The sequence below is a fragment of the Leuciscus leuciscus genome (genome assembly GCF_965113295.1).
Source record: "Leuciscus leuciscus genome assembly, chromosome: 24".
In the NCBI taxonomy this organism is placed as follows: domain Eukaryota; kingdom Metazoa; phylum Chordata; class Actinopteri; order Cypriniformes; family Leuciscidae; genus Leuciscus; species Leuciscus leuciscus.
In genome coordinates, this window is record NC_138723.1 from 24,208,073 (window position 1) to 24,230,764 (window position 22,692).

A 22,692-nucleotide genomic window follows, 5' to 3' on the forward strand; every position below is an offset into this window, starting at 1 on the left:
ATTTTTACCATGCCCTCACAGACGCGTTTCGGCCTAAGCCATCATCAGTGTGTACCAGAAATCACCGAAAAGATTGTTTTTTAAAAGAAACACATCACAGGTGAACCTCATTCCGCAAATCATCAGCACCTTCAGGTGCATCAAGTTACCAACATTGTGGAAACACCAGGAATAACACAACATACCATATATAATGTCCATGTGACCCTTATGAACAATTTATACAATTTCGAATTACATGATTTCATAAACAATTCAAAGGCAATAATTCATTTAGACCATTAGGGTATACTATTTGAACTGTATAAAGAAATTAATTTCAGAATACATGGTAAATACATTTTTACATGATTTCAATGACAAATAACATGATTTCATAAAAAACAATTCAAAGGCAATTCTTCATTTAAACCATTAGGGTATACTGTTTGAAGTGTATAAATCCAAAATGCCTCTCGCTGAAGAAGGTAACGTTCCCTATTTCCACCCCGTTGAAAAGGTTTAACTAACTCAATGCCGTACGTCCTTTGTTGTTTACTTGCTCAAATGCCCATGTGGGCTCTGTTATGTTGGTAAAACAAAAAGAGAGTTAAGAACAAGATTACACGAACACAAAAGTAACATACGCAATCGTGATATCAAGTCACCCGTGGCGAGACATTTTAATGAGTTTGGACATGATATCTGTACTTTGAAATTTCTAGGCATTGAGTTAGTTAAACCTTTTCAACGGGGTGGAAATAGGGAACGTTACCTTCTTCAGCGAGAGGCATTTTGGATTTATACACTTCAAACAGTATACCCTAATGGTTTAAATGAAGAATTGCCTTTGAATTGTTTTTTTATGAAATCATGTTATTTGTCATTGAAATCATGTAAAAATGTATTTACCATGTATTCTGAAATTAATTTCTTTATACAGTTCAAATAGTATACCCTAATGGTCTAAATGAATTATTGCCTTTGAATTGTTTATGAAATCATGACATGTAATTCGAAATTGTATAAATTGTTCATAAGGGTCACATGGACATTATATAAGGTATGTTGTGTTATTCCTGGTGTTTCCACAATGTTGGTAACTTGATGCACCTGAAGGTGCTGATGATTTGCGGAATGAGGTTCACCTGTGATGTGTTTCTTTTAAAAAACAATCTTTTCGGTGATTTCTGGTACACACTGATGATGGCTTAGGCCGAAACGCGTCTGTGAGGGCATGGTAATAATAAATGTATGAAAATAGAACCTGAGAGTGCGGTTTTTCATCTTTACTTTTGATAAACGTTTTTTATTACTCGCACCCATAAACTAATTTGCGAGTTGAGCGCGCCCGCTCTTAGTACTGTTTTAATATTATTCCAATTTAATCTGCAACTGAAAATAATTCCCCACAAATTAAAATCAATAGATTTTTTTTCTTGTCAATCAATTCAAAATGAAATATTTATGAAGTATAAATGTAAAAAGATATTTAAAAATATGTAAATTAAAAAAATATATATGATTATGACTATGACTATCATGTAATTTATTTAAATTATGGACACATTATCAAACTATTGCATTGTCAAATGTATGTGATACCTATAACTGATGTGTAAAATGATGTCATATCTGTTGATGACTGAGAATAGGTGTAGCTTCTTACCATAAATTAGGACTCTAAAGCTTATCCATTTATAGCCTCTGCTTAGTGTGCAAATTGGAGAGCACAGCCAGTCTCATAGGAGCCTAGAGGAGTTCCTGCTTGTGGTAAGAAGCTGAAATACTTTGCATTTGATGTTGTTATTAGTATGAGTTTCTACTAAGTTAATTGATATGACAGGAAAAAGTCTTTAAAAGATATTATTACCATATATGCCTAAATGTAGTTTTTTTATTATTGAATTCCTTTACAGGGTGTTAAAATTTCATCTGGTCTTCAAAAGGAGGAAGGTAGGTGGTAGCAACACACTGCATTACTGCATTAAAAAGACGTGGTTGAATATTAGCAGTGGTGGAAAGTAACTAATTACAAATACTTTCGTTACAGTACTTGAGTAGATTTTTCGATTTTTTCTACTTTCTTGAGTATAATTAAATTGTGGTACTTTTACTTTTTCTTGAGTAGAATAAAAATAAAGTATTCAACTTCGCTACATTTATTTTTCACCAAAAGTACAGAGTACTTTGATGCCGACGGAGCTACAGGGCGAGCTAACATTTCACAAACACTTTTCAAACTACTGCGTGCGGTGGAGGCTGAGCCCTCAGCCCTGCGCTTCAGCCAATAACAGACAGTTCTGAAAGCGCTTCAGCCAATAACAGACAGGTCTGACTCGGGTGCAAAACCAATCAAAACTTCCAGTTCAGCTGGGGGGCGGGGCGTTCAAACCGCGCTTTGACATTCAATCACTGGCGCTCGTGTTTAGAATCTGTATCGCTAACGTTTCCATATTTTAGTGAATGTAAGTGTGAGCTATGCTCATATTCTGATTTTAAAATCTAATTATGGCAAATCCTGAAATGGGTCATCCCATTGATATTACCAGAGCACTGAGCATTTGAAGTAAATAAAAAAACTCAGCTCATAACATGGACACCGTTATTGCATGTCACGGAGCAAGAACAATGTAAGTGTCTTGAACACATGAACACAGTTCATTTGAAAGATAAAGCTCGCTTTCTTTAACAATACAATTAAACTAAATGTACGAAGCAAACTTTGTACAAAGCTGAAAACCCTCAACAACAGTGAAATGAGATTGCATGATTTATCTGTCAATCAGATGCATGTAAAAGTGTAGTTCGTTACTATAGCAATAGTCGGCTCCCAGCACATTTTCGGTACAACGGAAAAAAAAAGAGCATTTAATTTTACATGTTAACCATACCCCACTTATTTTTTATTTTATTTTTTACTGGCACTTTTTTATTCATACTACATCTCTTTTTTTATCAGACCTTTCACTTAACCTTCTTTGCTTTCAATTATGAAATGATTCAAATGATCTTACCTGGACTTACTTTTAAAGATTAGTAATAAAACATTTGCTCTTGACAACAGGGAAAGCTAGTATGTTTGCATAACATACCATCAAAAACTACAATTTATGAGTTTAATATCATGTTTTGCTTCGAAATCAAAATTACTTGAAATCACTTCTGTGGTTTCATGTAGGAGAATATATTATTTTATTAAATTCTATAATACAGGCTATGTTGATTAGCATTGCATTAATGGGTTAGTTCACCCAAAAATGAAAATTAGCCCATGATTTACTCTCAAGTCATGGTGTATTTGACATTCTTCTTTCAGACGAATAGTTATATTAATTAATATAAATGTCCTGGCTCCTCTAGGCTTTATAATGGGAGTGAATGGCTGGAAAAAATGTAAAACCCCAAAAAGTGCATCCATTCATGATAAAAAAAAATACTCCATTCCACACGGCTTCCGTGGGTTAATAAAGGCCTTCGGAAGCGAAGCCATGGTTTTTTGAAAAATACCCATATTTATAACTTTATAATCTAAAATAACTAGCTTCCGCCAGAGGCATCCTACGCAAATTGACTTGCGCCAAAAGAGTGCGGTGACACATACTGTGACACATGTATGACGTAGGATGTACTGTAGGAGTATCGTGAACTAAGACAAAACAGACCAATCATTGAGCGAGGATCGGAAAACGTCATCTAGCTGTGTGAGCGTGGCGTTATTGATGACCGATTGGACTGTTTTGTTTTTACTCTCAGGTACGTTTGGTATAATTATGTGCTAAGTAATGAATGAAACTCGATATATTTTTGGATAATTTGCCTGATATGATAATATCTCGTTAGCGCCGTACTGACACTAATTTTCTGCCACCAATTGGCTAACGTTAGGCAAGCACCGCTTGTTTACATTAAAATAGCTAGGTTTGATCTCTCTGAAATGCGTTTAAAATGCGACCAGACTATTGATTTTACATGTTGAGACCATGAAGAATGTACTACTACTGTGTGGACGCGCCGGCGCGTTTTGCTGGATTTTCTTCACATAGTAACTGTTAGCACAATAAACTTAAATTACTCCGTCATTTATTGTCATACAGAAAAAAGAAATATGAAAAAAAGAATCTGTGATATGTCTATTTTTGTATGTGTCCACTTACAATCAAATCAAAACATTGTGCTTTTGTAAAATAAAGAAAATAAACAGGGTGTGCTTTCTGCCTCTCCAGCACGTCTATAAACTGAACATGATGCTCCTGGTCCAGGCGGTCAGGAACGGTAACCCAGAGCTCTACGGCAGGTACTGCCCAACTTGAACGCCAAGTCCATCTCGACCTTCGGTGCCAAGGAGGAGAAAAAGGCTAACTACGGGGCGACGGTACTGCCGAAGGTGATGCCTCACCTGAAAGTGCTGTCGGACGCACCGTTCCCGGAAGCTCCTGCGCTGCCAACATCCCTCCCACCGCCAGACCGGCCTCAGGTCCAGTACCAGCACGTTCATCACGAGGCTGGAAAAAGGCGTGGTGAGAAGCGGAGGTAAGTTGTCATAAGCACTTTGTTTCACCTGTTGGCTGTGGAAAGCAAATAACACACACATCATATCAATACTTATTACATGTGTATTTTATATTTCCAGATTATTTGTTGAAGAGCCAGAGCCTGTGCCTCCTGTGAACCAGCCCGTTCAGCCCACGGCGTCGTCCTCCTCCACTCGGCCAAAGCCTGCTGCGCCCACCTATGGACCACCCCCTGTGTCGGCAGCACCCATACTGCTGGTTCTCCCCGCACAGCCACAGGCTCCCTCCGTCCTGTTTCGTGGGCCATCGTACAGCCAGAGCTTTGTACCTCCTGCACCAACAGTCAAGGCATTCATGCCGAACAAGTCCTCGCGGCCATGTGGGGCTTGCCACGTGCCTAATTGTGGTGGACAGCGGAAGAGGTACACACCTTCCAAGGACAAAGTGGCTGGAAGCACCCAGAAGATATTTTCCTACTGTCCATCCACTAGGAAATCCACCACCTCTGGGTTTGACAATGTGGTGTATGACAGCTTTGAACACTTTAAAAGTGTGGTGGATGCGGAGTTGGAAAAGAGGAGAACTGTGTAAATAACTGTGTAAATAACTTACCTGTGTGATGCCACTTCTCCTGTGCCATCTGTAGGAGAGAGAAAGAGGCTTGTTTGTGTTTGTTTGTGTGTTTGTTTGTGTTCCAAAGTGCTTCAAGTACAATCTATTTATTTATATAGTTAAAAAGTTCAAAAAATGCACTTTACAGTTTTACTTAAGAATGTTCTTGTGTTTGTTTTTTATTATTATTTACGTTGCTGTTAAAATGCACTTTGTGGTATCTTTTTTTTAATACAAACATGTTCTGGCCTATGTTCAATATCAAGGCTAATCTAACCTCAATCATTTTAACCTTAATCAGGTCTGATCTAACACAATCAGTTTACATACCCTTTAGTGGTTGTTAATGTTCAGATAATCTGTGTTTTTGTCATGCGTGTTGTTTGTTTGTCTTTGTCAGCTTCATGTCTTTGTGATGTTTGTATGTCTTTGTCTGCTTCATGTTTAACAAAAGTTTACCAAAGAAAACACACACAAAATGTAACAGACAGGAATGGCTTGAGCCTTTATTTGTTGATTGGTGACCTGAGTCTTTGGATAATCCTGTTCTTTATTGGGCTTTGGCCTGTACAAACCAATTGTTAATTTTTATCTTAAGTACAAGTTTGTGTTTTTAATTGTTAAGTGTTTTTGATTGTTATTAATGTTATTTATGTGTGCGTGTCCTTGTGATGTTTGTATGTCTGTCATCTCCATGTTTAACTAAATGTTTGCAAATGGTAGTAAATGTTTGTCTCTTGTCTTGTCTCGTGTTCTCGCTCGTAGATCTGTACCTTGTCGTGGTGAGCGAGCTTTAAACCAAACAGATCTTGTTTCACTTGTGTTTTCATGCATTGTCTTTTAAATGAAACACATTCTGGGTGAAAAATAAAAGTTGTAAAAGTATTTCAAGTATTTTGGAGTCTCTGTATGCTTGGGTTTCAGAAGGGGTGGGATAGTGTAAAAAAAAACAAAAAACATCAAAGCAATTAGAAGTCCTTGTTTCTTCTCCGTCACTACCAGAGGTGTGAATACACCCCACTGTGCGCTGGCTGTACCCCCTGAGTGGTCACAACAACGAGTTCTGTGAACGGCTCTGATGTCTTCCAGACAAAGTGAGAGGGCACTGATACATTACACCCTTTCTTAATTCAGCCCAAAAATGTAACAATTGCACACTTTTCCACTTGACTATATGAATCTCATCAGCTACATCAACTCAAACTATGAAAATAATAAACAAAACATTCAGCAGACAAGTGGATTTCAATAAACTAGACCTTGTACATGACCATTTCTGTAAATAACACTTCAGGACGTTGACCATCAGATGGCACCATCCGTTTTTGATCATTTTCGATCGATCCCAGGGTTGAGGATATGTACTTGGGGGGGTCATGAGCCATTCCCAGGCGGTCTCCCATCCAAGTACTAACCAGGCCCGACTCTGCTTAGCTTCCGAGATCAGACGAGATCGGGCGTTCTCAAAGTGGTATGGCCGTAAGCGAAATCTGCTGCCAAAAACGGGCTATTTAAGTACAGTTTTTTAGTACTCTTTCCACCACTGAATATTTGCATGTTTTCAGATGCATGTAGACTCTAGTTTATCGCAGATGTGCTGTTTTTTTTTATTGATAAATTACATAAGAATTTTAGGTTTCACTTTATTTTGATGGTCACTTTAACACATTCTGTTGACTATAATAACGTTGCACCTACATGTCTACTAAATCTCATTAGAGTGTTAGTTAAGTATTTCTCATTAGAGGCTGTATGTATTTTTTTCTACTAAAATGAATCCTTTTTTTATTGCCTGTGTGTGAAGGGGTTGTAATCTCACATTAAAATGATCCACTTTGCGGGTTTTGCTATTACCTCTGAAAGCAAGTATTCTTATTTTTATGAGAAGGTGCCGGGTCGGAATTACTGCGAAATACAGTGACGTCACCTACATGCTCGCCCCCGAGCCTCTCGCCTAGTCTAGCCAACTGACTTTGCACTCAACAGCGACGACACTGCAACTTATGACATGGACTTCTGACTTATGCAACTTATGACATGTCTGATAACACTAAGAAACGACCTGCTCCCAGCACAACACGTCACAGACTCCAACACAATCTCCACATATTGATAAACACACAAAACACACAGTTTTTTCTGCTGAAGCTCGTAAGGCCAAACGTGAATCGGATGAACTTCACGTGAAAAAACAAGGATCAACATCGGCAGGGCATTTGAATCATGGAGAAACCTTATCTACAAGCCTAGAATGTACATTTCCTGAAGAAAATGTGAAGTGGTGCTGGCAAAATTCGGCACGGTTGATAGGGTTCCATACTTATCATGGTACGAGCATGGAGCATTTCAACGTCAAGCTGATAAAAATGAGCCTATTATTGTAACGTTGCAGTGGGAGTTTACCTGAGTTTCCAGCATGTTGTGGGATGCTTTCTCCGGTGTGTTGCGTTTCAGTCTGGCCGGTACCCACAGACAGTGCTCGCTCATAAATTCGAGCATGCACGCGCTTGTAAACGTATTGGTTGCAATCTGAAACATCACCGCTAGAGGCCGCTGAAAACTACATACAGCTCCTTTAATAGACTGGTAGGGTTAGGGTTAGATTAAGTTGACATGTAGTTGCAAAATTACTTATAGTCAGTAGAGTGTCTGTTGGAGGACCATCACAATAAAGTGTTTGCAGATATTAAGCAGACAGTCTATTTATACTCCAATGAAAGTTAGTTGACATATAGTTGCAAAGTTACTTATAGTCAACAGCACGTTCAAAAGGGACCATCAAAATAAAGTGTTACCGAATTTTATACTTGTCTATTGGCAGATTTTAAGAGGGACTCTTGACACTTTTTATAAATATGGACACTGTGGTATATAACTGATGTAACATGTGGTACATAACTGAAACAAAAAAACAAGTGTTGAAAAAGTTTAGTTTCATTTGTTAATGCAGTTTTTTATGTATTATAAGGTATCAACAAAATGCATATTGTGACAGATGATTTAATTAGAGACGCCATAAATTAAGGACTATTGTGTTCACACTTTTTACATTTGAATAGGCCTTTTCACTTTAATACTAAAGACCTTAACTACATGAGACCCTCTATGAATACTGTTTGTGGACAGTATGTTTGATTATCAAGACTTATTTTATTGATTCAAAAAGCATGTCAATGTTTCTTATCCAAATTTTAGTAAGCCGCCACCATGAGTACGGACGCTGAGATGGCCGTTTATGGCAAGGCTGCCGTTTACCTTCGTAAGCCTGAGAGGGAGAGAATTGAGGCTCAGAACAAACCGTTTGATGCCAAGACTGCCTGCTATGTGGCTGATGCCAAAGAGTTGTACCTCAAGGGAACAGTCAAGAGCAAAGAGGGTGGCAAAGCCACAGTTATTTTGCTTGACACTAATGAGGCAAGTTTTAATTTCTACTTGATGTAGATGCTCATTAAATTACTTATTACATTGTTTTCTTTTATATCTAATATCTAATTTATCAAATTTAAAGGAGAGAACAGTAAAGGAAGATGACGTCTACCCAATGAATCCTCCCAAGTATGACAAGATTGAGGACATGGCCATGATGACCCATCTCAATGAAGCCTCTGTGCTGTATAACCTCAAAGAGCGTTATGCTGCATGGATGATCTACGTAAGTTCTGAAACAACAAAGAAAAGCATTTAAGTTAATTTGGTCTGTGTTGTTGCAATCTGACCACGTCTCTGCTCATTTCAGACCTACTCTGGACTCTTCTGCGCAACTGTGAACCCCTACAAGTGGCTCCCAGTGTATGATGCAGAAGTGGTGTCTGCCTACAGAGGCAAAAAGCGTATGGAGGCCCCACCCCACATCTTCTCTGTCTCTGACAACGCATATCAGTTCATGCTGACTGGTAAGACATTATGGAATTGAATTCTATAGAATTCATTACGGTGAATTTGATGATGTTAATATAAGAAATATTTATCGGATATTTTACACATTACAATCAACAGATAGAGAAAACCAGTCTGTCCTAATTACGTAAGTATTTTCATTTAATCTCAGACCATGACAAAAATTTAAGTATAATGTAAATGGCAAATCTATATGGAGATATTTACAAAACAGAATTTACGAATGAACTTCTGAATATACTTTGAAAAGTCTAAATGTCTTTTAAACTTCTGTTTTCTATAATCTCTCATAAACCAGTGGAGAATCTGGTGCTGGAAAGACTGTGAACACCAAACGTGTCATCCAGTACTTTGCCACTGTTGCAGTGGCAGGTGGTGAAAAGAAGAAAGATACTCCTGGCAAAATGCAGGTATGATATATAAAACTACATACATTTTATTTTGAATGATGGTGATTTACACTGATCTCACATGATATGTGAATTTGTGAAGTGCCTATAAATAGTGTTTAGTCATTAAATAGAAAATAACTGAAAATAACTGAAAACCCTTCAAACATCACAGGGCTCTCTTGAGGACCAGATCATTGCTGCCAACCCTCTGCTTGAGGCTTATGGTAATGCCAAGACTGTGAGAAATGACAACTCCTCTCGTTTTGTAAGTAAACCACTTTTTATTTACAATAAAGTTAGTCAATTGTGTTGGATTTTTCTATACAGAGTTTTATATAAAGAGATTATTTATGTATTGTGCCATTTTGTTTCAAACAGGGTAAATTTATCCGAATTCACTTCGGCACCACTGGAAAACTGGCTAGTGCCTGCTATTGACATTCTGGGCTTTACTAATGAGGAGAAAATGGGGATCTACAAGTTCACTGGAGCAGTGCTTCATCATGGCAACATGAAGTTCAAGCAGAAGCAGCGTGAGGAGCAGGCTGAGCCTGATGGCACAGAGGGTGAGACTAAATTGTACTAATATGTGTCATAACATGCAGTGCTTTGAATGGAGAGATCCTTATTTCTATTTTCACAAAGAAAAGGGTGGTTTTCATTTAGTTTTCATGGCAAGAAAAGGGATGGATTTTTGTGCATCTTTTTTATTTGCAGAAGCTGACAAAGTTGCCTATCTTCTGGGTTTGAACTCTGCTGATATGCTGAAGGCTTTGTGCTACCCCAGAGTCAAGGTCGGAAATGAGTTTGTGACCAAAGGCCAGACTGTGGCACAGGTATATTAACATTTCCAGCATGCCATGTGTTTAACCTCAAATTCTGGCTAATTACTGCAGAAGCAGAATGAAATATCCACTCTATTCTACTTACAGGTGTACAACTCTGTTAGCGCCTTGGCCAAATCTATCTATGAGAGGATGTTCTTGTGGATGGTCATTCGTATCAACCAGATGTTGGACACAAAACAACAAAGAAACTTCTTCATTGGTGTGCTGGATATTGCTGGCTTTGAGATCTTTGATGTAAGAATGATTATTTTATCTATTTTTTAATGGAACATTGAGTGATATTCAGAAGTCAGTAAATGGTTCTGTTTCTTCATCCAGTTCAACAGCATGGAGCAGCTGTGTATCAACTTCACCAATGAGAAACTGCAACAGTTTTTCAACCACCACATGTTTGTGCTGGAGCAAGAGGAGTACAAGAGGGAAGGCATTGTTTGGGAGTTCATTGACTTCGGCATGGACTTGGCTGCTTGCATTGAGCTCATTGAGAAGGTTTTTACTGGTTTATGAACTTATTCATTTCCAATTTCTATGCTTGAAATCTTAAAATTTTAAAAATCTTAAACAACATTCTTTTATAAACAGCCCATGGGTATCTTCTCCATCCTTGAAGAGGAGTGCATGTTCCCCAAGGCTTCAGACACTTCCTTCAAGAACAAGTTATATGATCAGCATCTTGGCAAGAGCAATGCTTTCCAGAAACCAAAGCCTGTCAAAGGGCTGAAGCCCACTTCTCCCTGGTTCACTACGCTGGAACTGTGGACTACAACATTTCTGGCTGGCTGGACAAGAACAAGGATCCACTGAATGAGTCTGCTGTGCAGCTGTACCAGAAGTCTTCTGTCAAACTGCTGGCTACTCTCTACCCACCTGTTGTTGAGGGTAAAGAAAAAATCTATTTAACAAAACTTTGATTTAGCTTTGCACTTTCTTTCTTGTTTTTGCATTTATACATGTTCCTTTGTATTTTTATCTCAATAGAGGCTGGTAAAAAAGGAGGCAAGAAGAAGGGTGGTTCCATGCAGACTGTTTCCTCCCAGTTCAGGGTATGTATAGAGATGACCTCACAGCAATATTTCTGTATTTGAAGAAAAAGAGAAATACAAAGCATGGTAACCCTTTTCTATTCTTCACAGGAGAACTTGGGCAAACTCATGACCAACTTGAGGAGCACTCACCCTCACTTTGTGCGTTGCCTGATTCCCAATGAGTCCAAGACTCCAGGTAAAGTATTAAAAAGTTTACAGATATTCTGCCACTCAATGGTTAATGGTGTAAACTTTGTTATAGGTCTCATGGAGAACTTCCTGGTTATCCACCAGCTGAGGTGTAACGGTGTTCTGGAGGGTATCAGAATCTGCAGAAAGGGCTTCCCCAGCAGAATCCTCTATGGTGACTTCAAACAGAGGTATGAATGACACCACATTTACATTTCACAACAAATCATTTTGATAAATCTTCCCATCTTCCATAGATACAAGGTGCTGAATGCCAGTGTTATCCCAGAGGGACAGTTTATGGATAACAAGAAGGCCAGTGAGAAACTCCTGGGATCCATCGACGTTAATCATGATGAGTACAGATTTGGAACCACAAAGGTTCATATTTAGCTTTACAAATTTCAAAGATTCGGTGATCATGGTCATTTAGCTTATACAGGTTAAATCAATATCTTTTGATTGACTGTTTTACATAAATTCAGGTGTTCTTCAAAGCTGGTCTTCTGGGTACTCTTGAGGAGATGCGTGATGAGAAATTGGCTGCTCTGGTCACAATGACTCAGGCTCTCTGCCGTGGCTACGTGATGAGGAGGGAATTTGTGAAGATGATGGAAAGGAGGTGAGTATTGTCATTAGTAAAGATGACATCAACAATAACTGTGGAAACAAATGATAATTTATATAATTATAATGATTATGGCATTTAATGATGAATTTTTCTCAGGGAGTCCATTTACACCATCCAATCCAACATCCGTTCATTCATGAATGTCAAACACTGGCCATGGATGAAGGTTTACTACAAGGTTAAGCCTCTACTGAAGAGTGCCGAAACTGAGAAAGAGCTGGCAAACATGAAAGAGGACTTTGTAAAATACAAAGAAGATCTTGCCAAGGCTGAAGCCAAAAAGAAGGAACTTGAAGAGAATATGGTATCACTGCTGCAAGAGAAAAATTATCTACAGCTACAAGTAGCATCTGTGAGTATTTTTTGAGATGCACTGATAATAAATTTCTCTGCTGATACCGATAGCTGATTATTCAGAACGATATCGGCCGATGCCAGTACTGACACCAATAATTAGATTTTTCTTAAGGAAAAAAAATCGCTCCCAAATAATGCTGCAAACAATACAGAGAACCTTCTCATTTGGTACACTATAATATTATAATTTTAAATTAACAACAGAGCTATTATATTCAACTGCTATTTATATCCAGATATAATAGGGGTGGTGGTGGCGCAATGGATAAGACACATGCCTTTGGTGTGAGAGACCCGGGTTCGAATCCACTGTGAGACACCAATGTGTCCCTGAGCAAGACACTTAACCCCTAGTTGCTCCAGAGGCGTGTGACCTCTGACATATATAGCAATTGTAAGTCGCTTTGAATAAAAGCGTCAGCTAAATGAATAAATGTAAATGTAAATGTAAATAGGCTATTTACACTCAAATAAAAGCTGAAATGTTTGTACAACTCAGTTATAAGGTAGTTTTCATATACACTTCATGGCGAATTTATTCAAATGTACATATATAATTAACAGTAAATAAGCTCTTCTCTAGTGTTTTTATAGCTAACTAACAAACTGTGAGTGACAACTTGATAACTTTCCTGAGGTAAATGTAACATTAAGTGATATTGTTCACAAGCTGTTTTATTGACATCTTTCCGCGGTTGAAACACAGATTGAGTGATTATGAGTCATGATACGGATTTCAGTAAGTTGTATACTGTATCTTTCATATATATATGAAATCAGAATACCTTCTGAGATTCATGCATGTTTTTCGAGATATATTAAAGTGAAAGAATATACTTATTTTGTCTATTATTGGACGGGAGGAGCTACAAATAATGTTTGATGTAGGGAAAAATCGTAGATCTGGCAACCCTGGCTTGACCTATGGGTGATTCATAGCATCAAATAAAGCCTACATTAACATCACTATTTTTTTTAAACTGTTAAAGCGTTATTGTCGCGTTAACTTGCCCTAAATTTAACACAAGAGAGATTTTCTTCACACACAATATGATTGCAGTCTGACACGTTAAAATGAGCAATGTGGTTTCCAATGATATTGCAACCTATTTTCTTAACAGGAATCTGAGAATCTCTCAGATGCTGAGGAGAGGTGTGAGGGTCTGATCAAAAGCAAAATCCAGCTTGAAGCTAAACTCAAAGAGACAACTGAGAGACTGGAGGATGAGGAAGAAATCAATGCTGAACTGACAGCCAAGAAGAGGAAACTGGAGGATGAGTGCTCTGAGCTGAAGAAAGACATTGATGACTTGGAGCTCACCTTGGCTAAAGTGGAGAAGGAGAAACATGCCACTGAGAATAAGGTTGGAGATTGAGTTGGTTTAAGATTAGATTTAATCTCTGTTTTATGTGTTGATATAGAAAATGAAGTGTAAAATATAAGCTTATTTGGAACAAAAATCACACAGGTGAAGAACTTGACAGAGGAAATGGCAGCTCAGGATGAGAGCATTGCCAAGCTTACGAAGGAGAAGAAAGCCCTCCAAGAGTCACATCAACAGACACTGGATGATCTTCAGGCCGAGGAGGACAAAGTCAACACCCTGACCAAATCCAAGACAAAGCTTGAGCAGCAAGTTGATGATGTGAGTTGATAATCTAAACATGTTATTAATTCATCAAATTAGCTTTTCTTTTTTTTTTTTTTGCTGTGAACATATTTTATTTATCATTGTCCTTTAGCTTGAGGGTTCCCTTGAACAAGAGAAGAAGCTCCGCATGGACCTGGAGAGAGCCAAGAGAAAGCTTGAAGGAGACCTGAAATTAGCCCAAGAGTCCATCATGGACCTGGAGAATGACAAGCAGCAATCAGAGGAGAAAATAAAAAAGTAATTAAAGCATAAAATCTTTGAAAACATTATTTTAAGTTTTGTTTTTGTTTTGCAAACCACTTATTGTTGAACACCCACAGGAAAGACTTTGAAACAAGCCAGCTGCTTAGCAAGATAGAAGATGAACAATCTCTGGGTGCTCAACTCCAGAAGAAGATCAAGGAGCTTCAGGTATTTGGAGATTATTTCAACATTACGATCAATATAATTAAATGCAGAACAATAAAAATCAAATTAACTACTTGCCACCATAGGCCCGCATTGAGGAACTGGAGGAAGAGATCGAGGCTGAGTGTGCTGCTCGTGCCAAGGTTGAGAAGCAGAGAGCTGATCTCTCCAGGGAACTTGAGGAGATCAGTGAGAGGCTTGAGGAGGCTGGAGGAGCCACTGCTGCTCAGATCGAGATGAATAAGAAGCATGAAGCTGAATTCCAGAAGCTGCGTTGTGATCTCGAAGAGTCCACCCTCCAGCATGAAGCTACTGCTGCTGCCCTCCGCAAGAAGCAGACAGACAGTGTGGCTGAGCTGCGAGAGCAAATCGACAACCTGCAGCGTGTCAAGCAGAAGCTTGAGAAAGAGAAGAGCGAATTCAAAATGGAGATTGACGATCTTTCCAGCAACATGGAAGCTGTTGCCAAAGGAAAAGTAGGACATTTTATGTTTAAAGAATACATAACATGTTGAAGTTTTTCAATTATCTAATGACTTTTGTATTTGCAGGGCAATCTTGAGAAGATGTGCCGCACACTTGAGGACCAACTTAGTGAAATAAAATCCAAGAATGATGAGAATATCCGCCAGTTAAATGACCTCAGTGCTCATAGAGCAAGACTTCAAACTGAAAATGGTAACTAATGACAATCATGAATAAATTAATAGTATTCCAACAGTAACTGAGAGTGGTGTATTAAGATTATATATAGCACTGAATTTCTGAGTCTTATCAGAAGAAAACCCGGTAACACTTTATTTTACGGTGCCCTTGATACAGAGTAATTACTTAATTAATTACTTAGTAATAGACTTTGTAATAACATGTAACAAAATGTACTTAACATGTAACTAAGTTATGGAACAGCCTATACTTACAGATTGTAATTACGCACATGTAATAGGCAGCTACTGTTACACATGTGTAACAAGCCGAGTCTGTTACATATTACATACACATTACTTGTATGTAACATAAAGTAAAGTGTATCAAGATTGTACTAAAGTGCACTTCCTGTGTATCTACAAATGGTATCCATCTGAATTAACCCACTAGATCATAGCTTAAATACATGCATTAGCTTCCTAATTACATTGCAATTACAAAATATTACACAGGTATAAGCTACGTAAAATAAAGTGTATCAAGAATGTACTTAAGTGTACTTTGTGTATACATACCTTATCCATCTCTGCCTTACTTTGATTTAACTCACTAGTTCACAGCTTAAATGCATGCAGTAGTTTCCTAATTACATTGTAATTACATAATATTACACAGGGATAAGCTACGTAAAATAAAGTGTATCAAGAATGTACTTAAGTGTACTTTGTGTATACATACCCTATCTTTATCTGCCTTAGTTTGATTTAACTCACTAGTTCACAGCTTAAATGCATGCAGTAGTTTCCTAATTACATTGTAATTACATAATATTACACAGGGATGAGCTACGTAAAATAAAGTGTATCAAGAATGTACTTAAGTGTACTTTGTGTATACATACCTTATCCATCTCTGCCTTAGTTTGATTTTACTCACTAGTTCACAACTTAAATGCATGCAGTAGAGTTCTCAACGGGTCGGGTCGGCCCGACAAACCCGACGGGACCCGCGGGTTCGGTCCGGGTTCGGGTCGGAAATATAAGCAAATGACTCGGGTCGGGTCGGACCTCGGGCTTAATCTTTTCCGCTCAGTGAAAAAAACAACAACAACAAACAATTTTTTATTAATCATCGCTGCTGTTCACCGTAAAGAAAGTCTGGCTGCTGCGTGCAACGTGCATCATGGAGAGGGGTGGGGGCAGACCTGACGCCGCTGCGTGCAAGCCTTTAGCCTGGAGAAGATGGAGTTGGTGAAAAGTAAACTTGCCGCAGGTGAATTCACCGTCGCTACTACAGGAGTGGGAAAATCAGAGGTCTGGAAAGTGTTTATTGTTTGTATTGTTAAAAGGCGTGAACATTAAAGGTTGATTTGAATTCCCGTCTGCTGGTCATGATAATAGGTGTATGAAGAAAAAAAAAACGAAAAAAAACGCGGGTTCGGGCAGATAATTCAAGTTGATGTGTCGGGTTACATCGGGTCCGGGCTTTAAAAACCACGGGCCGGGTCGGGTCGGGTTGTAATTTTCAGGCCCGTTGAGAACTCTAGCATGCAGTAGTTTCCTAATTACATTGTAATTACATAATATTACACAGGTATAAGCTACGTAAAATAAAGTGTATCAAGAATGTACTTAAGTGTACTTTGTGTATACATACCTTATCCATCTCTGCCTTACTTGGATTTAACTCACTAGTTCACAGCTTAAATGCATGCAGTCGTTTCCTAATTACATTGTAATTACATAATGTTACACAGGGATGAGCTACGTAAAATAAAGTGTATCAAGAATGTACTTAAGTGTACTTTGTGTATACATACCTTATCTTTCTCTGCCTTAGTTTGATTTAACTCACTAGTTCACAGCTTAAATGCATGCAGTAGTTTCCTTATTACATTGTAATTACATAATATTACACAGGTATAAGCTACGTAAAATAAAGTGTATCAAGAATGTACTTAAGTGTACTTCATGTGTATCTATAAACCTCATCCAACTCGGCTTGTTACACATGTGTAACAGTAGCTGCCTATTACATGTGTGTAATTACAATCTGTAAGTACAGGCTGTTCCATAACTTAGTTACATGTTAAGTACATTTTGTTACATGTTATTACAACGTCTATTACTAAGTACCTAATTAAGTAATTACTCTGTATCAAGGGCACCGTAAAATAAAGTGTTACCGAAAACCCACTTATTTACATTTTGCTTTCAAAGAGTTTGTTTTGATAGTAACTGATAGAGACAGCACAATCTGACACAGTGAATTTAAATCTATACAGGTGAGTTTGGCCGTCAGCTGGAAGAGAAGGAGGCTCTGGTTTCTCAGCTCACCAGAGGCAAACAAGCTTTCACTCAGCAAATCGAGGAGCTTAAGAGACATATTGAAGAGGAGTTTAAGGTAATATAGCATAATGAAAACAAACACATAATTTCCACTTACTACACAACAAAGCTAATATAATGCAAAAAAATTAACACAACACTATACAACAAAGCTAATGTAATACAATAAAGCTATCACATTTTGTATTGCTAATTAGTTAGTCGCTTTGGATAAAAGTGTCTGCTAAATGAATTAATGTAAATATTATGTGACTTTGTCCTTTAGGCTAAGAACGCACTGGCCCATGCTGTGCAATCAGCTCGTCATGACTGCGACCTGCTCCGTGAGCAGTTTTTGAGGAAGAGCAGGAGGCAAAGGCTGAGCTGCAGCGGGGAATGTCAAAGGCCAACAGTGAGGTTGCTCAGTGGAGAACCAAATATGAAACTGATGCCATCCAGCGCACTGAGGAGCTTGAAGAGTCCAAGTATGAACATCAAAAGAAGTGATATGTGTTAATAATTTGTGAAATTGCATGCATCTTCTGACTAAATGTTACAAAAAATGTAACAGAAAGAAGCTGGCTCAGCGTCTGCAAGAGGCAGAGGAACAAGTTGAGGCAGTAAACTCTAAATGTGCATCTCTGGAGAAGACCAAACAGAGACTCCAGGGTGAGGTGGAGGACCTCATGATTGATGTGGAGAGAGCCAATGGTTTGGCTGCCAACCTTGACAAGAAGCAGAGAAACTTTGACAAGGTACAATCAATTTCTCTTTTTTAAAAGCATGGCCAGAATGGGCTTTGTTCAACATGTTACATATGAAACCTGACCCTGAAATATCTGGACCAAAGGTCCTGGCAGAATGGAAGCAGAAATATGAGGAAGGTCAGGCAGGGCTGGAAGGTGCCCAGAAAGAGGCTCGTTCACTCAGTACTGAACTGTTCAAGATGAAGAACTCCTGTGCGGAGAGTCTGGATCAGCTGGAGACCCTCAAGAGAGAGAGAACAAGAATCTGCAGCGTAAGATTCGAGATATCCAAAGCGACTTATTAATTAGATGTAGTGATTCACAATATATTTATGTTGATAATATTTTCTTTATAACTTGTAGAGGAGATTTCAGATCTGACAGAGCAGTTAGGTGAGACTGGTAAGAGCATCCATGAACTGGAAAAGGCCAAGAAGACAGTGGAGACTGAGAAGTCAGAGATTCAGACTGCCCTGGAAGAGGCTGAAGTGAGTATCTGGAGATCAATATGGAATTCTTGCTAGAACCATTTTACTGTGTTGTTAAATATTATTTTAATTCTGAAATTACATGTTGTTTTTATATTTCATAGGGCACCCTGGAGCATGAGGAGTCCAAGATTCTTCGTGTCCAGCTTGAGCTAAATCAGGTCAAAAGTGAGATTGACAGGAAGCTTGCAGAGAAGGATGAGGAGATGGAGCAGATCAAGAGGAGCAGCCAGAGAGTCATTGAATCCATGCAGGGCACTCTGGACTCTGAAGTCAGGAGCAAGAATGATGCCTTGAGAATCAAGAAGAAGATGGAGGGAGACCTTAATGAGATGGAGATTCAGCTGAGCCACTCCAATCGCCAGGCTGCTGAGGCCCAGAAACAGCTCAGGAACGTTCAGGGACAACTCAAGGTATGCATAGGAATTCTTCTTTTTTACTTTGGGATGCATTCAGATATTAAAAAAAAAAATAATATAACAGTATGGTAAGTACAGCCTAGCAGAAATCACATCGAAAGCTCATTCTAAAGCTATTGTTATGTTCAGGATGCCCAACTGCACCTTGATGATGCCCAGAGAGGACAGGAAGACATGAAGGAGCAGGTGGCCATGGTGGAGCGCAGAAACACTCTGATGCAGGCTGAGATTGAGGAGCTGAGAGCTGCTCTGGAGCAGACAGAGAGAGGCCGCAAAGTGGCTGAACAAGAGCTGGTGGATATCAGTGAGCGTGTTGGGCTGTTGCACTCTCAGGCAAGGGCATTTTGTTTCTTATTATTAGGGATGCATTGATCGATCAGCCGCAGATTGGTATCGGCCGATAGTCTATCGGTAGTCACTAAATTTGGCCAATTTCACAAACCGACCGCAATTTATTGACAGAATACCATAAAAATGGTAAACAGTAATGTTGTAAACATGTAAACAGTATACAGATGAGGCTTTTGTGCCACGTTTTGTTTTGCAATTTCGCGAAACATTAGTAAAATAGTAAATCACACATCTTTATTGAGAACAGGCTGTCTCGATTCAAATGAGCCCACACAACATAACATGATGCGTAGCTCTTAAGAAAATCCTTATGGAGTAACATGACATGCTGCTTGGCTAAAGCTATAGGACTTCCAGGATCTGATCATGTTGCGATAATGACGCAGTTTTTCCATTGTTATTTGAAATTTCAAAAAATGGAAACTGGATCTTGGGTATGGTGGGTAGAGATGATGTGGAGCGCACTTTGATTGTTTTGATCGCTCAGATTGACAGGAGATTTACTGTGTGCCATAGAATTGGAGCGCACAGCTGAAACAGCACTGGAAGATCATCAGTCATCATTCGGGATCTTATTGCTTGTTACTTATTCTATGTTATTATAAATATTTGTATGCTTTGTGGCATTTACACATGTAAGTAGTTCTTATGTTCAGTAAAACACTCAGATCACTTGGTTGGAGAGGTTTTGGGACTTTTGATAAAAGGCTACCATGGTTCTAAATGCCATAACTTTTGATTGCTTGAGATTTCAACACAGAAATTGGATCAGATGCAGTTGACATGATTGTGAACAAGCTCAAACTTGATTTTATGACATGTCATGTATACTTTCTAATAATCATGTCAAGCATGAAAAAGTATGCCACTTAGATGTGAAATCATTAAAAATGCCTTTCAGGGTGAAAGGAGTCAACAGAGAGCTTACATTTTATGTAATGATCAGGATCGGCTGCAAAAATACTGATCGGAGAATCCCTACTTACAATGAAGGAAATTGAGAGCATCTTTCAAAATGGTTAAACTATTGCTTTTAATTTTGTAGAACACAAGTCTCCTGAACACCAAGAAGAAGCTTGAGGCTGACCTTGTTCAGGTCCAGAGTGAAGTTGATGACACTGTACAGGAAGCCAGAAATGCAGAGGAGAAAGCCAAGAAGGCCATCACTGATGTGAGCAACAGTAGCTGCCAAATGTTTCAAAAGATGTTTCCGTACTTGAAAAATGTGGATCTAATGACTTTCTTTATTAATGCAAAAGGCTGCAATGATGGCAGAAGAGCTGAAGAAGGAGCAGGACACCAGTTCTCACCTTGAGAGGATGAAGAAGAATCTGGAGGTCACAGTGGAGGACCTGCAGCACCGTCTGGATGAGGCTGAAAGTCTGGCCATGAAAGGAGGAAAGAAACAACTCCAGAAGTTGGAGAGCAGGGTGAGAACTTTTAAGGGATCACAACAAACATCATTTAAAAATTAAAGCATTATTTCAGGTTCCCAATGACTACACTTGTACTTGTCTGAGAATTTGTATGTGCTATCAAAGGTCCGTGAGCTTGAGGCTGAAGTTGAAGCTGAGCAGAGACGTGGAGCTGATGCTGTTAAGGGTGTCCGCAAATATGAAAGGAGAGTGAAAGAGCTCTCTTATCAGGTATGACCATGTCTGACTAAATCCATTGAGTCATTCATACATGCATTTATAGTCAAATATTTAGAATAAATCTATGCAATTGTTTTTAGACTGAGGAGGACAAGAAGAACATCAACAGACTTCAGGATCTGGTTGATAAGCTGCAGCTGAAGGTCAAAGTCTACAAGAGGCAGTCTGAGGAGGCGGTATGTATATATTTTTACCCATTGATTTTTAATTAATTAGTCATTTATTTACTGGTGAGATATCACTGCTTCTCCACAGCTTAGTTAACAAGCATGGTAAAAATTGTACTCTTTAGGAGGAGCAAGCCAACACTCACCTGTCCAAGTTGAGGAAGGTGCAGCATGAGCTTGAGGAGCGTGCTGACATTTCTGAGTCTCAGGTCAACAAGCTCAGAGTAAAGAGCCGTGATGCTGGAAAGGTCAGTTGCATAATTTCAGAGTCTGTACTCAGTAGATGTGTTCCCACATTTACAGAGTAGAAACATATGTAGTATTCAGCTTATTCTTGAAAATATACTGATTACTTACATGACTTATGAATGTGCTTCATTTTGTTTTAGGCCAAAGAAGAGTGAAACCCCCAAACCCAAAGGGAGCCTCTACTGAAGTCATATAATATGATTGTTCTCTAGAATTACTTTTAAAATTCTTTTTGAAATAAATCTGTCCTTACCATGTGCAAACATTTGTTTTAGAGTGATCTTTAGAGGAATGTTACTCACAAATAAATAAAAAATAATGAATTGATCAAAATAATGACACTATCACTTAAGTACTGAAATATTTCTAAAGTTATTAAAGTACATAATAGCTTTGTCAGGAATAACACGATATCTTCCGAACATTCACTTTTTTACTTAATATTGAAAGAAATATAGAACACTGTGCCTTTTTCATTTATCATTTAAATAAAAGAAAGATTTTGGCTTGATATTTCGTTTTTACGTTCTGGGGTTGAAAACAATCAGCTTGAATATTCATCTCTACATTTGAGCGGGAATGAAACGCCCATTTTTCCGCTGATTGGTCAACCAGACATCAAACCGTGCCGTCAGTTGTTCATCAGTTCCTCTCTATGGTTCCTCTCAACAGAATAATAGTCCTCCTCCTTGTCATGATTCCTGTCTTGTGTTCCCCTTGTCTTGTGTGTGACTTGTTATTTCCTGTTCTGTGCCATGTTTTGTAGTCCTTTGTAGTTTTCTAGTTTATTAGTCTTCCCAGGTGTTTCTAATTAGCCACACCCCCTTGTTATCTTGTTTAGCTTGTTGGTCCCTGTGTATTTATAGCCCTTGTGTTTCACTTGTTACTTTGTCAGTTGTTGTATGTGTAATAGTTGTATCTCTCTGTGATTCCCAAGGTTTTGTTCTTTTGTTCTTTGAGTTCCATGTTTCTTGTTATTTTATTAAAATACCCTGCGTTTAGATCCTCGTCTTCGCCTGTCTTCCCTCAGCAACGTTACAGAACAACTGACCAAAATATGGATCTAGCAGGAGGTAAAAAGGATCCTTTGAAAGTGCTTTGCTCCATTTTTCAGGACAGTCAGTCTATCGAAGGGTAT

At 38.6% G+C, this 22,692-nt stretch overlaps 2 protein-coding genes and 1 pseudogene across 3 annotated transcripts; all 3 read left to right on the forward strand.

Annotated features, from left to right (window-relative positions):
- Nucleotides 1–1,725: 1,725 nt before the first annotated feature.
- Nucleotides 1,726–9,412, forward strand: LOC309489663 (myosin-1-like). The gene is made up of 6 exons (XM_082158534.1): nt 1,726–1,752; nt 1,899–1,935; nt 8,301–8,519; nt 8,614–8,757; nt 8,842–8,998; nt 9,301–9,412. The coding sequence occupies exons 3-6, from the start codon at nt 8,313–8,315 to the stop codon at nt 9,327–9,329; spliced, it is 537 nt and encodes a 178-aa protein (XP_082014660.1). The 5' UTR covers nt 1,726–1,752; nt 1,899–1,935; nt 8,301–8,312; the 3' UTR covers nt 9,330–9,412.
- LOC309489687 (uncharacterized protein) lies at nt 4,370–5,084 on the forward strand (the record flags this gene model as incomplete). The annotated part of the gene is made up of 2 exons (XM_082158547.1): nt 4,370–4,512; nt 4,613–5,084. 2 exons carry the CDS (start codon nt 4,370–4,372, stop codon nt 5,082–5,084), a joined length of 615 nt encoding a protein of 204 aa, XP_082014673.1.
- Nucleotides 9,358–21,809, forward strand: LOC309489650 (myosin heavy chain, fast skeletal muscle-like; annotated as a pseudogene). Its single transcript, XR_014211731.1, has 32 exons — nt 9,358–9,412; nt 9,567–9,659; nt 9,773–9,960; nt 10,112–10,230; nt 10,327–10,476; nt 10,561–10,731; nt 10,825–11,121; nt 11,221–11,285; nt 11,376–11,463; nt 11,530–11,647; nt 11,714–11,837; nt 11,942–12,078; nt 12,184–12,439; nt 13,566–13,808; nt 13,914–14,090; nt 14,188–14,333; nt 14,417–14,507; nt 14,591–14,980; nt 15,056–15,182; nt 17,437–17,555; nt 17,766–17,964; nt 18,051–18,234; nt 18,330–18,497; nt 18,589–18,713; nt 18,818–19,126; nt 19,262–19,465; nt 20,529–20,654; nt 20,743–20,913; nt 21,025–21,129; nt 21,219–21,314; nt 21,431–21,553; nt 21,695–21,809. The product of XR_014211731.1 is annotated as a myosin heavy chain, fast skeletal muscle-like (transcript).
- The last annotated feature ends 883 nt before the right edge of the window (nt 21,810–22,692 follow it).

Excerpts from the sequence above, each read along its gene's own strand:
- LOC309489663 (XM_082158534.1), top strand. The coding sequence starts at position 8,313 with ATGAGTACGGACGCTGAGATGGCCGTTTATGGCAAGGCTGCCGTTTAC. Across the intron at positions 8,758-8,841 it reads ATGCTGCATGGATGATCTAC|ACCTACTCTGGACTCTTCTG; the intron begins GTAAGTTCTGAA and ends TGCTCATTTCAG. Across the intron at positions 8,999-9,300 it reads ATATCAGTTCATGCTGACTG|TGGAGAATCTGGTGCTGGAA; the intron begins GTAAGACATTAT and ends CTCATAAACCAG.